At 38.9% G+C, this 14248-nt stretch overlaps 1 protein-coding gene across 1 annotated transcript in view; it reads right to left on the minus strand.

Moving 5' to 3' along the window:
* The window catches only part of INTS4 (integrator complex subunit 4), a 121648-nt gene that overhangs the window by 64514 nt on the left and 42886 nt on the right, over positions 1-14248 (minus strand). The window contains exons 5-8 of the mRNA XM_081241318.1: positions 10443-10628; positions 9748-9798; positions 5997-6085; positions 4721-4841 (exon numbers count right to left, since the gene is read on the minus strand). Of these exons, the coding sequence (XP_081097444.1) occupies positions 4721-4841; positions 5997-6085; positions 9748-9798; positions 10443-10628 (447 nt within the window). The remainder of the gene's footprint in view (positions 1-4720; positions 4842-5996; positions 6086-9747; positions 9799-10442; positions 10629-14248) is intronic.

The raw sequence follows: 14248 nt of genomic DNA on the forward strand, positions 1-14248 counted from the left end.
CTATTAAATATTTAATGAGCTCAGTAATGTACAAAGACTTGCATTTTAAAAATTTATTCCTCCCAATAATCCCATGAAGAATGAGCATTATCCTCACTTTTTATTTATTTTTTACAAGAAATTGAGGCTGAGAGATTCAGTAACTTGCTCATTTCAAATGAGAGAAACATAATCAGACTTATACTCATAAACATCATCTTGGCAGCAATGTGGCTAATGGACCAGAAGGAACCCAAAACAAAGCAGAGACACAAGTTAGGAAGCTATTTAAAGCAGGTCCTAGACATTCTTAAGGAATATATTGGAAATCTTCTCTAATTCCCAAGTTAATAAATATGGAAATGTTTATACAGGCTCAGACTTTTTCTCCAATCACATTTTCCATAGCAAGTTACATGTTCTTTGGGAATACTCTTACCCAAGTTAACACCTTTCCTACAATTCTAGAAGGGCAATTGTACTGTTCACCTTAAGTAGTTTCAAAACCACTTTTTCTTATCTCTACATGGTATATAGTTTGTTACATAGGTCTGAGCCAATACCAAATCTAACATTCATTTTTTTAATGCAAAACATCAATTTTATGAATAAAAACTATACATTTTTAAGAACTCCTCACTTTCTCTTTAGTCTTACCACCAACATTAACAGCTGTCTTTTTTTTGGCCACACCATGAGCCACGTGGGTCTTAGTTCCCCGACCAGGGACTGAACCCGTGTCCCCTGTATTAGAAGCGCAGAGTCTTAACCACTGGACTGCCAGGGAAGTCCCCAACAGTTGGCTTTTTAACAGGCACTTTGTTTTTCTACAAAGAATGAAAGTTTTAATGACTTCACAGTAAGTTACTGGAACCCACAGTCTCAACGTCCTCCTCCAAAGCCTTCAACTGAGCTCTCTCCCAACACAGTAGCAAAGAGGGGGTACTACTCAAATTCTAGCCTCAAAAAACTGCATATCATTGTTTGTAACAAGTTTCCAGTGTTATGTAAGAATAGCTGAAGCTTTCCATTTTAAATCCACAAATAGCAAGAACCTTACAGCATAATCCACTTGAAAAATAGTAAAACCTGAACTGTTACAAGCGCAGTGGAAATAGAGAAGGGAGAGATTCAAGGTATGTCGAGAAGGTAGTACTGATACGAGTTGATGACTCAGTGGATACGGGACACAGAGAAAGAATTCTCAAACGCCTCTGGGTAAATGATGGCACCATTTATGAAAGCACAGAAGGAGGAAATCTGGACCAAAAAGATAATGAGTTCATCATAAAGTGCATCTCACCAATCAGAAAAACATCTGCATTCCTGTATACTTTGACCAAGACACATATATTCAGGTAAAAGCTCTCCAACTGTACTACTATCCCTACTTAACAATCTATAACACTAAGAAAACTGATATTTAACAAAGAAGTGCGTCAAACCTGCTCTCAGAACAAAAACTGCTCAACTAGTATAATAACATAAGTCTATGCACTGTTTGTCTATTTCAGTTTTAAGCTCCTAGCCTCTATTCATTAGGTGATGAAAAAAAGAAGCAGACCAAAAAAAAAAAAAAAGATGGATTACTATGTGAGACATAAAACTGCCACTGACTAGGACAGCTACATTTGCCCTGGGAAAGACTAGCCCTGGGCAGAGTTACAAACATAAAAACCTACAGTCTACAATCTAACTGTCTGAAAATGTTACAATTTTTAAGGTCATAGACTTCCGGAGCCTTACAAATAAGGTTTAAATTATTTAACATCTTAAAAAGAAATCATTAAACTAAGGACCCTATTCTAGATAGGATGCCAATTACCATAATTAATTTCAAAGTAGTGATTGTATTCTAAATAGTCCCATGGAGCTATATTCTTGAAAATCAAGTTTCTTTGCTCCATCAGGGTAGTTACAGATAACTGAAAACCAAACCTTTACATGGTTTTGATTTTTCTGATACATCCCATATCTGAAATTTTTCATCCTGCTATAAGCCAAGGAGAATGGACTCTATTCATTTTCTGTACAAGATGGACTTAAGTCTAAAGCCTTATCATTTCAGCTAAGTTCTTGAAAACCTGGCTTCTGCGTTCCTCCCAAGCTTTATCTTGTCACACATCACCAAATCAAACATTATCCCCCACACCAAGAAGTACTAAACTGCTTGTAGTTTAACATGGTATTGTAGTTTAGTATGATATTAGCATGCATGATAGTGTACTCATGTATCTCTGCTCATATTTTCTCCTCTTCTACTTCTTTACCTAGCTAACCCATACTCATCTTTCAAAGTCAACTGAGAAATCACCTCGTCCAAGAAGCCTTCTGTGCATGTGTTAGGTGCTCTTTCCTAGGAGTACCGGTATTGTAATTGACTGATTGCCTATGTCAACCTACCTGACTAGCCACTCTTTTGAAGACACAGATTATGCTCAGAGTTTGCTGAATTGATGAATATGTAGTCTAAAGACCACATATGGTTTACCTGATTATGGCTTTGTCTACTCAAGAATTGGAGCAGGGGAGTTTACCTCTTAGCTTGCACAGAGGAACTAGGAAACCAGCAGGGCCTTAGCTGCACAACCACAGCTCCCAATATATAACTGGACCCGCACTAGGAAGGAATTCTACATGGGCTTTAGAGCATGAAGTTTCATTTACTATCTATGTGGCCTTGGACAAATTATACTTTTCTAAACCTTAGTTTTATTATTTATAAAATAAATAATATAATATCTACCTCAAGGAGTTTAAAAGAATTAAAAATTAAAGACAAAAAGTGAGTATGTACATAAGTGTATGTATAGGCACATATTTACGTGTGCCTGTATATGAGGAAATGGGTGTATGTGCATGTGTATGCATGTATGACTAAAAGTGCCTAGCTTAGTGGGCTAGGAACTCTATAAATAGTAACAATTATTATTAGCAAGATTAGATTATTAATTACTTTTGAAGTATAATCATACTTATGTAATTTAGAGTTGTTTGGATTTGAAATCACTTAAATAACATAAAGCACTTGAGTCAAATTATAGTCATCTAAGTGAAAATCTTTTCAATTCACCACTGTAATTCATTATTCATACAGCTTTACAGAAATGAATTTTAGATTCTATGGGGGTACAAAACTAAAAAATTTGAATGACTCTGCTTTAAGGATTACTTTTCTAACTGCCTACTCAGATGACAATATATCATTGAATTATTCCTCTAAAACATCCCCTCACACACACATAGCACACTGTAGATGCTCAGTACACGCTGAATGAAGGAATCTGATGAATGATTGGATTGTTCTGAATTTTAAAATATCCACAAATCAAAACAAGGCTTTAAAATGTGAATTCAAAAATAAAATCACTAACAGCTGGCTTGTTTAACTCTATATTTTATTATGGACAAGCAATATAACCTGTAAGCAGGAAATACTGAAATCATCCAAGTTCCTTATTTTTCCATGAAAGTGCTTCACATAGGTTTCAGCAGTTACCCCCAAAATACTGGTCAAAGGACTAGGGGTATCACAGGATCTGTGTCCAGTACAATCAGGTCCAAACTTTTTAGCCAACAATCTTACTAAGACTGGCATAGTTGGGGGCCCTCAAAAGAGAAGTTATCAAAAAGAATTTCAGATATTCTTGCTGTGACATTAATACAAATTTTTATAGTTACATATATATTTATATATTATAACAACCCCACCACCTTGCATAGTGTAGTACTTCACAATTTATACACATATTCACAGACAGGATCTCATTTGAGTGTCATGACAACCCTGTGAGGTAAACATGAGAGATATTATAAGCCACTTAACAGATGAGGAAACGAGACTAAGATAAAGTGACATGTCCAAGACAACACAGGTATAAAATAAGGCTGAGTATTACGCTAACACTCCTTCTTCTATAAGACAGTTCTATCTCTGAACAGTTAAAATTTTTCTTACAGGGGGCTTCCCTGGTGGCGCAGTGGTTGAGAGTCCACCTGCCAATGCAGGGGACATGGGTTTGTGCCCCGGTCCAGGAAGATCCCACATGCTGCGGAGCGGCTGGGCCCGTGAGCCATAGCCGCTGAGCCTGCACGTCTGGAGCCTGTGCTCCGCAACGGGAGAGGCCACAGCAGTGAGAGGCCCGTGTACCGCAAAAAAAAAAAAAAAAAAAAAAAAAATTTCTTACAAATATACTAGAGTCCCCAAAGGCAAAACAGTAGGAAAGAATGAGGCTAAAAGTCAGATTAACATCTGAATCTCATTCTACAACTTCCTATCTGTATAAATTGAATAATTTACTTAAATTCCCAGAGCCTCAGTTTTCTCACCTGGAAAGTGGGAATAATAGCACCTACCTTGCTGGGTTACTGTAAGAATAAATGGGATAATAAAGTAATTACATTCCAATTAAAAAAAGAATAAATGAGATAATTAAGTGGCCTCATAGCAAAGTATCTAGGCCATACCAGGTGCTTAATAACAGTAACAATTATTTTTATTATTATGTTCCTTTTTCTCTAGACTTTGGTTGTCTAATATGTTAACAAGATTAAATAGGATTATCTTTAAAATTCTTTCTAGTTCTAAAAGACTACTTCTCTATGGGAAAGTGAACAATTTCTCTCTATTTTAAGAAATACTAAGGTTTATAAAAGCGCATTACACCTGTCCCTATCTAGTTTCTCAAAATGTTTTACAAGTATAACAGGTAATATGTTCATTAAAGAAGATGTAACTTACCAATAGCTTGGCAGCTTGAACTCGAACCATCCAGGAGCCATCACTGACCATGTGACAAATTTTTCCAAACGCATCATCAACTAAGCGAATTTCTTCATTAGAAGAAGGGATTGGGACAATGCTAAATTAAAAGAAAAGAAACCACAAGTGACAAAACATGAGCCTAAAATTGCAGGTTCAATAAACTGAGAATGACCAATGAAAATTAGCACAAATAGAAATGATAATTGAATAATTCAAATCCTATAATGATGAAATACATTTCAGAGTAACCAAATCAGTCTGGGATTTGTTTATTTTTAGTTGCAATGCAAATTTGTGTCTTGAGTAAAAAGTATTTAACACTGAAGATTCAAAGATTTATGAGATACCAAAAACAGCTACCACAGTTATCTTTAAGTTTATTCTCTCTTATAATTGCACTGCTGTCAATATAGCAAGTCTCAGAATAAACCAATATAAAACATACTTGCAAATCTGGTCCTAAATGAAAAGACAATTTCTAGCTAGTCTTTTTTTTTGGGGGGGGGTGTCTATGGGGGGTGGTGTCTATAGCTTTATTAACTCATTCTGGTTTTTCAATTTCAGTAGGTAGTTTAATGAAGAAGAAAAAACACTTCTTTTTCCTATAAAAGGAGTTCTTCTATAAAACAGAATAAATAATACCTGTCTGTCCACCTCAAAGAATCACTGTGAGATAAATTATTTAATTACTGTGAAAAAAAAATTTTATTTTTGGCCGTACCGCACAGCTTGCGCAATCATAGTTCCCCGACCAGGGATTGAACCCAGGCCCTCAGCAGAGAAAGCACCAAGTCCTAACCACTGGACCACCAGGGAATTCCCTATGAAAATATTTTTAACCAGGAAAACACTACATAAGGGATCATTATTCTCAAATTCACCTGGTATCTTTAGCTGGCATTTGTATTTACTAAAATATGTGCCAAATCATTTTAAAGACTTTTTTTAAGGGGTGGGCAGAGGTGAAGTGGATAGCATTTGAGGAAGACCATCCAATCTCTTCATCTATAGTTGAGGAGGTTGGGACCCAGAGAGGCGAAGTGTCTTTCCCAACATACACAGAAAGTTCAAGGCAGAGCTGAAAAACAAGGACCAAGCATCCTGATTTTCAGGGTCCATGCTTTTCCCCTATTCCATACTGCCTTCCAAAAATCTAAACAACATTCCTTTTCTGGAGGTGGGCTTTCTGCATGGTGGGAGTAGAGAAAAATGGCTTAGCAATGAACAAAAGCTGGCTTACACCCACACTGACCTTTCAGGATAGAGCTGACTGACAACCCAGATAAGCTGGACTGCAGCACTGCGCACTTGTTCATAGTCATCAGAGAGCAATTTACAAGCCTGCAAACAAGGATTCCAAAAGTCTGTTAGTTCTGTGTCCTCCCAGGTGATGTTCAAACTATTTTCAAAATGAAGATACGGTGGCTGGATAAGGATACCAATCAAAACACCTATGGGTGATTTTAACTTCTTGAACCTTTGCACAACAAAGAATTCTTGGCCTCTGCCAGCTGCTCTGGCTGTGTTTTGACTGTGTACCCTCCCACCCCATGTCTGAAAGGAGAACCACAGATTGATAGATAGCACAAAAGCCATCTAGAATAGCATCAATCATAGCAAAGCTTGCTGGGAGCCCACAGTGCTACCCTCACAGGCTCAAACACCACAGATGAGTTTTTTCCCTATCTGTAAAACTGGAGCACAAATTTCTGACTGACAGTCCATCTGAAAATTCAAGCACTCTAAATAAATGTACAATTTTAACGCTAAGCTGCCAAAAAGAGGTCAAATTTTCCTTTTTTACTTTAGTCTGAAATGGAATATCCCTACTCCACCCACAGTCATAGCTACACCCTAGACTTCAACACCACCTAGAAAATGGTTTTTGAAATTTTAAAATCTTATATTCCATGCTTTGACCATATATGCTACTCTACCAGCTCTTCCATCGCCATGACTTAACCCATCACACCTGCTCTTCATCCCACTTAAGTTACCTATCCATTTAAGCAGGGTCTCTCAACCTTGCTATTATTGACATTTTGGACTAGATAATTCTTTGTTGTGAGGGGCTGTCCTGTGCAATATAAGATATTTAGCAGCATCCCTGGCCTCTACCCACTAGGTAGTTGTAGCACTGCACCCTCTTCCTCTGCCCAGCAACTGAAATAGTCAAAAATACTTCCAGACATTGCCAAATGTGCCCTGGAGGGCAAAATCACCTTGGTTGAGAACCACTGCTTTAATTCTATCCTTTCTTTCCAAATAAACCACCTTTTCCTTGCTCTATACCCGTCCTTACTTCAGTCTCTTGACAGCATTGTCTGTATCACCATACACAACCCCCTCAGGATTTCTGCTACAGCTGCTCCACAAACCTAAGACTTTCTCTAGTCTTCACAAGGGCAGAAGAGCACTGGCAAAGACCACACCCTCTAGGGGATTGGTGATTCATGATCTCAAACCTTATTAGTCCTACTCTGAAATCTTTTACACTCCTGCTTTCCACTTCCATTTCCCAAGGCAGCTTTTCTTTTTATAGAAAGGTGGCTAATGAGCCTTTTTTTTTTTTTTTTTTTTGGCTGTGTTGGGTCTTCGTTGCTTCATGCGGGCTTTCTCTAGTTGCGGTGAGCAGGGGCTACTCTTCGTTGCAGTGCGCGGGCTTCTCATTGCAGTGGCTTCTCTTGTTGCGGCTCACAACAGTAGTTGTGGCTCAAGGGCTCTAGAGTGCAGGCTCAGTAGTTGTGGCACACAGCCTTAGCTGCTCCACGGCTTGTGGGATCTTCCTGCACCAGGGCTCGAACCCGTTCCCCTGCATTGGCAGGCAGGTTCTTATCCACTGCGCCACCAGGGAAGCCCCAAGGAAGCTTTTCTTAACTTTTTCCTCAGGACTTCTATCCTACTACCAGCTATAAGGCGACCTGTTTATCTGAGAAAAATCAAGGTTCTCAGGCACAAACCCACTCAACTACTCCACACCAGTTATAAATTCATTTATTCCTGTATTCTCCCACCCCTTGTTTTCTCAATATCTGAGGGAAAAGGGTCCTTTCTAGTTCCTAAGCCTTCTACTTTTCCTATGGATCCCATCACTTCCTCACATGACCATCCCTTACCATCCTCCAAAATAGATCGCCTTTGTGATTCTCTATGATAGCATCCTATTGATTTACCTCACAGCAATACTCATATGCTATAACTGTGTTTGCTTATTTGTTAATTGCCTATCTTACCTATGACAACGTGAAGGGCATGGGTCCTATCTATTGGGTCCTATCTATTATAACATGGGTCCTATCTATTATAACATGCTTGGCATTATACAGCCAGCATTAGGTACTCACTAACATCTGTTGGATGAATCAGCTCATGAATCTGATTTTCTGCCTCAAGGAACTTACTCCAGCATTTATTCCCCTTTGTCTCTTCTATCATAACACTAGCTCTCCCAAAACACTAGCTCTCTCTTCAACATATAAACATACTTAGCAACTGTCTTTAAAATACAGGAAAAAAAACAACAACAACCCTTAATCCTATGCCCCCTTCTACCAACTTCTACCCCACTTTCCTATCACAGTCAAGTTTCTTTAAAGTATAGTCATAGTCAATAGACTTTAAATGCCTCACCTCAAAAGACCCTGATTTGGCTTCCCCCAGTCCCAGCACTCTACTGAAATTGCTCTCTTTAAACTCACTAATGACCACTTTGTTGCTAAGTCCCATGACCAGATTTCAGCACTATCCTAAATGAGCTTTCACCAGCATTGGACACTGCTGGCTATGAGAATGCCCTCCTGCCTTTTTTGGAATATATTCTTCCTCCTCCTCCATCAAGCTGCTCCTCAGTTCCATTCTAGGGCTCCTTTCTTAAACGTTGGACCTACCCCTGGCTCCATCCTCATCACTTCCAATCTTCTTACTCTCCCTGGGTATCCCCATGACCCCTAGATACTGACGGCTCCAAATATCCACCTCCAGCTCTGATCTTTCCTGAGTTCCAGACCTGGAATTCTCCTCATAAGTATCCCATCAACCCTTCAAGCTCAAGATAATCCAAATGAACTCATTATAGTAACTAATTCTACCTCATATCTCAAATCCTCCCCCATCATTCCATCCTCACTCCCTTGAGGTCCACAGCATTGCTTGCCTAACCAACTGACACAGCCTTATGTCACTAAACATCTAAATCATCAGACTAACTCTTTTTCCTTTGAGCCCTTACTCTACAAGTTTTCTTTAATTATTTGGTTTCCCACACAGTTTTCCTATAGGTCACACCAACATAACCATTCTGAACTCATTCTACTTCATTTGTAAAAGAACATACTTGGTTTACACATCAGTCATAGGGGTTTGGCTAATTATCCTCTCCCTCTAAAAGCTAAAACCACTCTCAGTAGGCTAACAAAAACTGGTCTCTGAGCGTGGATTTAGATTTCTTGTCTCTAGATACATCCAATTATTCTACAAGAATAACTGTAAGGGCTTTTGGTTAGGCACTCAGTCAGCTTCTCCTAATGATACTATAACTTCATTGTGCTTTTCCTTTCCAATGCTATAACAATTATGTGATATCTTTTCATATGATCCCATGGTCTTGGTCATCCTCTTCCAGAAATACTCCAGTTTCTCAAGTGTGATGCCCTGAATTGACTTCAGGTTTGAAGTCAATTTCAGTCAACCAAACAGAGATCAGCAAGACTACCACTCTCCTTACTCTGAACACTACACTTCTCTTTGTATACTCTGGCATTCATACAGAGCTACCTAAATCCTCCCAAATGTCCTCCTCACATACACTAGTGCTATTCATTACATATTCCCCATTCTCTTCTTAGAATGTATGTTTTGGATACAACTGCACATTCATCACAACACTGCCACTGTTAGCCAGCTGAAGCTCTATGTTTTCAAATTCTGACCACCAGCGTGCCACCTTCCCAGTTTCATGATTTCTCCACCTCCCTCCTCTTCTAGACAGCAATCATTTAAGGTACCTGATTATAAATTGTTTGATATAATTTCAGTCCTCTTTCATGGAGCTGCAACTAGATAATAAAGATACAGGTTAAGTATTCTGAAAAAAAAATCAATATTTCCAATGTCTCCCCACAATCTCATATATTTTTCCCCATTATATCACATTAACATGGTTCCCTCTGGCCAAAATCAGTGCTATAAAAATAAGAAACCTGGACTTTTCAGTAGAAACACTCAAACACTTAATGAATCTAACCCATGGACTGTCCCAAGGGGATATCAGAAAAAATATGAAATAATGATAAGGAGGCTGAGGAAGAAATGGTTAATACCATCTCTCCCTAAAGAGCAACTCTCCCCCATAACTTTCACCTATACTTCTGAAATACAAAGGTATAACCTGTACCTACTGTACTATAATACCAAGTAACATTTCTCCCATGGACCTGGGATACAAGTTGTACCTTCCATGTTTCAGAAATGCAGGTGAAAGCTACCAAAGAAGCCCAAAGATAAGCAACTGTTGTAAAGGAATGTGTGCCTTTGAGTTCTGTGATGCCACCAACACCTTCCTGAAAGTGTGCATTAAGTATACCCTGGGGGGATTCAGAATGTATCCAAGGTGGCATTAGCCATTAACTTAAAAAAAAAAAAAAAGAAAACAAACAAACAAACAAAAGTATCTCCATTTAGTTTCCATGATCACGTTTACCATGGCTTTTATAGCTGCTGTTCTGACACGTGGGTCCTGGTCACTGAAGTAATCCCCTATAATCTTCTGGACGTCTCTGACAGCTAGGCCTTCTGCATCTTTTGTGACACTTTTCTCCAAAGAACCCAGATTGCCAAGTAATTGCAGGCACTTATTTCTTACACCATGTGAGGTATCTGTCAGGTGCTATGAAAAGAAAAGAGAGAACAAAAGGCCATGATTAAGATATCTTAAAAATAAACAAAAACACAGAAACAAAAGCACTGTATCAACTTTAGGAATGACTTCAAACACTACATTCTCACTAGTCTGTCTAGTCTCATAGGTTTTTTGTTGTTGTTTTTTGTTTTTTTGGCCATGCTGTGTGGCTTGTGGGATCTTAGTTCCCCAACCAGAGACTGAACCCAGGTGCTGGCAGTGAAAGTGCCTAATCCTAACCACTGGACAGCCAAGGAATTCCCTTCATGTTTTTTGAGTATGTGTCTTCCAAAAAGAATCATGAGTCCTTAGAAAACAAGACTCCCATTTATTCAACATTATACTCCCAACAGCAAGCACTTGGTCTTGTAAAGACTAGGTACTTTAAAAGTGACCCCTTAAATTGCATTTTATTTACTATCAAATCTAAAAACAGAACAAAAATTCATAAATTTAAAAATTTTTAATATTTATACAGAAATATGCAAAAATATTAAATGTACAGCTCAATGAATATTCACAAAACACACACAAATAAGAAGCACCCAGATAAGGAAGTAAAACATGACCAACTCTCCCAGTAACTACTCTACCACCATCAAAAATAGCCACCATCAGGCTTCGTCCTCCTCAGCAGGAAGCTAAGCCCTTCCTCTTGGGAGCTGCTGTAGTATCCTCTCAGGCATCAAATTGTACTGCAATGTCTTGTTTTCACAAGTCCATCTCCTTTAAGACTGTGCTCCTGGGCTTCCCTGGTGGTGCAGTGGTTAAGAATCCACCTGCCAGTGCAGGGGACGCAGGTTCAATTCCTGGTCCAGGAAGATACCACATGCTGCAGAGCAACTAAGCCCATGCGCTACAACTACTGAGCCCATGCACCACAACTACCATAGTCCACACGCCAAGAGCCTGTGCTCCACAACAAGAGAAGCCACCTCAATGAGAAGCCTGCGTTTCTCAATGCGGGCTTGAGCTGAGCTTGCCACAACCAGAGAAAGCCCATGTGCAGCAACGAAGACCCAATGCAGCCAAAAAAAGAAAAAAAATACTGTGCTCCTTTCAGAATCTTTTATACATTGAGCACAGAGTACAGAGACTAAATATGGATTATAAAGGGCCTTCTTTTGGGGGTTCTTAGGAGAACTGAAAGTAAATTAATTTAAATTAAGTGCATGCAAAGCATCTGCAGTGTTGTGAGAAATCCATAAACATTAGCAGCTATTGTTACTATTATGATTATTATTATTAATGAAATTTGCTTCCTTCCACCCAAAAAACAAAATAAAAAGGCCACCATCACCAAAGCAATTTTGAGAAAAAAGAACAAACCTGGAGGAATCATGCTCCCTGCCCTTAGACTATACTACAAAGCTACCATGATCAAAACAGTACGTTAATGGCACAAAAACAGACACACAGGACTGCCCTGGTGGCTCAGTGGTTAAGAATCTGCTTGCCAATGCAGGGGACACAGGTTTGAGCCCTGGTCTGGGAATATCCCACATGCCGCGGAGCAACTAAGCCCATGCACCACAACTACTGAGCCTGCGCTCCAGAGCCCGCAAGCCACAACTACTGAACCTGTGTACCACAACTACTGAAGCCCGCGTGCCTAGAGCCCGTGCTCCGCAACAAGAGAAGCCACTGCAATGAGAAGCCTGCGCACCACAACAAAGAGCAGCCCCCACTTGCCGCAACTAGAGAAAGCCCGTGTGCAGCAACAAAGACCCAACACAGCCAAAAATAAATAAATAAACAAATTTTTAAAAAAACAGACACACAGATCAATGGAACAGAAGAGAGAGCCAAGAAATGAACCCACACACTTATGGTCAATTAATCTATAACAAAGGAAGAAAGAATATACAATGGGGAAAAGATAGTCCCTTTGATAAGTGGTGCTGGGGAAACTCTATAGCTACATGTAAAAGTATGAATTAGAACATTTTCTCATACCATATACAAAAGTAAACTCAAAATGCACTAAAGACCTAACTATGGGACTTCCCTGGTGGTCCAGTGGTAAAGAATCCACGTTCCAATGCAGGGGACGCAGGTTCAATCCCTGGTTGGGGAACTAAGATCCCACATGCTGCAGGGCAACTAAGCCCACACACCACAACTACTGAGCCCATGTGCCTCAACTAGAGAGTCCTTGAGCTGCAAACTACAGAGTCCATGCGCTCTGGAGCCCACACGCCACAACTAGAGAGAGAAAAACCCACATGCCACCACTAGGGAGAAGCCTGCACGCTGCAATGAAGAGCCCGCATGCCACAATGAAGATCCTGTGTGCCTCAACTAAGACCCAACGCAGCCAAAAAAAAAAGACCTAAATGTAAGACTAGAAACCATAAAACTCCCAGAAGAAAACATAGGCAGAACACTCTTTGACATAAATCATGGAAATATTTTTTTGGTCTCTCTCCTAAGACAAAGGAAACAAAAGCAAAAATAAATGGGACCTAATTAAACTTAAAAGCTTTTAAACAGCAAAGGAAACTACTGACAAAAAAGACAACCTAGTGAATCGGAGAAAATATTTGCATATTACATGACCAATAAGGGGTTAATATTCCAAACATATAGATAGCTCATATACCTCAATATCAAAAATACCCAAACAACCTGATTACAAATTGGGCAGAAGACATGAACATTTTTCCAAAGACATACAAATGGCCAACAGGCACATGAAAAGATGCTCAACATCGCTAATCATCAGAGACATGCAAATCAAAACTACAATGAGGCATCATCTAACACCTGTCAGAATGGCAATCATTAAAAAGAACACAAATAACAAATGTTGGCAAAGATGTGGATAAAGGGGAACCCTTATACACTGTTGGTGGGAATGAAAATTGGTGCAGCCTCTATGGAAAACAGTATGGGGTTCCTCAAAAAATTAAAAATAGAACTACCATATGATCCAGCAATTCCATTCCTGGGTATATATCTGAAGGAAACAAAAACACTGCTTGGAAAAGATACATGCACCCAATGTTTACAGCAGCATTATTTACAATAGCCAAGATATGGAAGCAACCCAAGTGTCCATCAACAGATAAATGGATAAAGAAGATGTGGTGTACGTGTAAACACACACACACACACACACACACACACACAGACAATGGACTACTACTCAACCATAAAAAAAATGAAATTTTGCCATTTGCAACAACACAGATGGATCTGGAGGGTATTATGCTTAGTGAAATAAGTCACACAGAGAAAGACAAATACTGGGTGTTATCACTTATAATGGAATCTAAAAAAATAAAACAAACAAATGAATATTACAAAACAGAAATAGACTCACAGATATAGAGGGGAAACTAGTGGTTACCAGTGGGAAAAGGAAGAGGAGTAAAATAGGAGTAGGGGATTAAGATGTACAAACTACTATGTATAAAATAAATAAGCTACAAGGATATATTGTACAGCACAGGGATTATAGCCAATATTTCATAATAATATTAAGTACAGAATAACCTCTAAAAATACTAAATCACTGTGTTGTACACCTGAAACTAATATAATACTGTAAATCAACTATACTTCAACAACAAAAAATAGCCATTATCTTGACTTCTAACATATAT

Source organism: Mesoplodon bidens (genome assembly GCF_964165515.1).
Source record: "Mesoplodon bidens genome assembly, chromosome: 7".
NCBI classification, from domain to species: Eukaryota; Metazoa; Chordata; class Mammalia; order Artiodactyla; family Ziphiidae; genus Mesoplodon; species Mesoplodon bidens.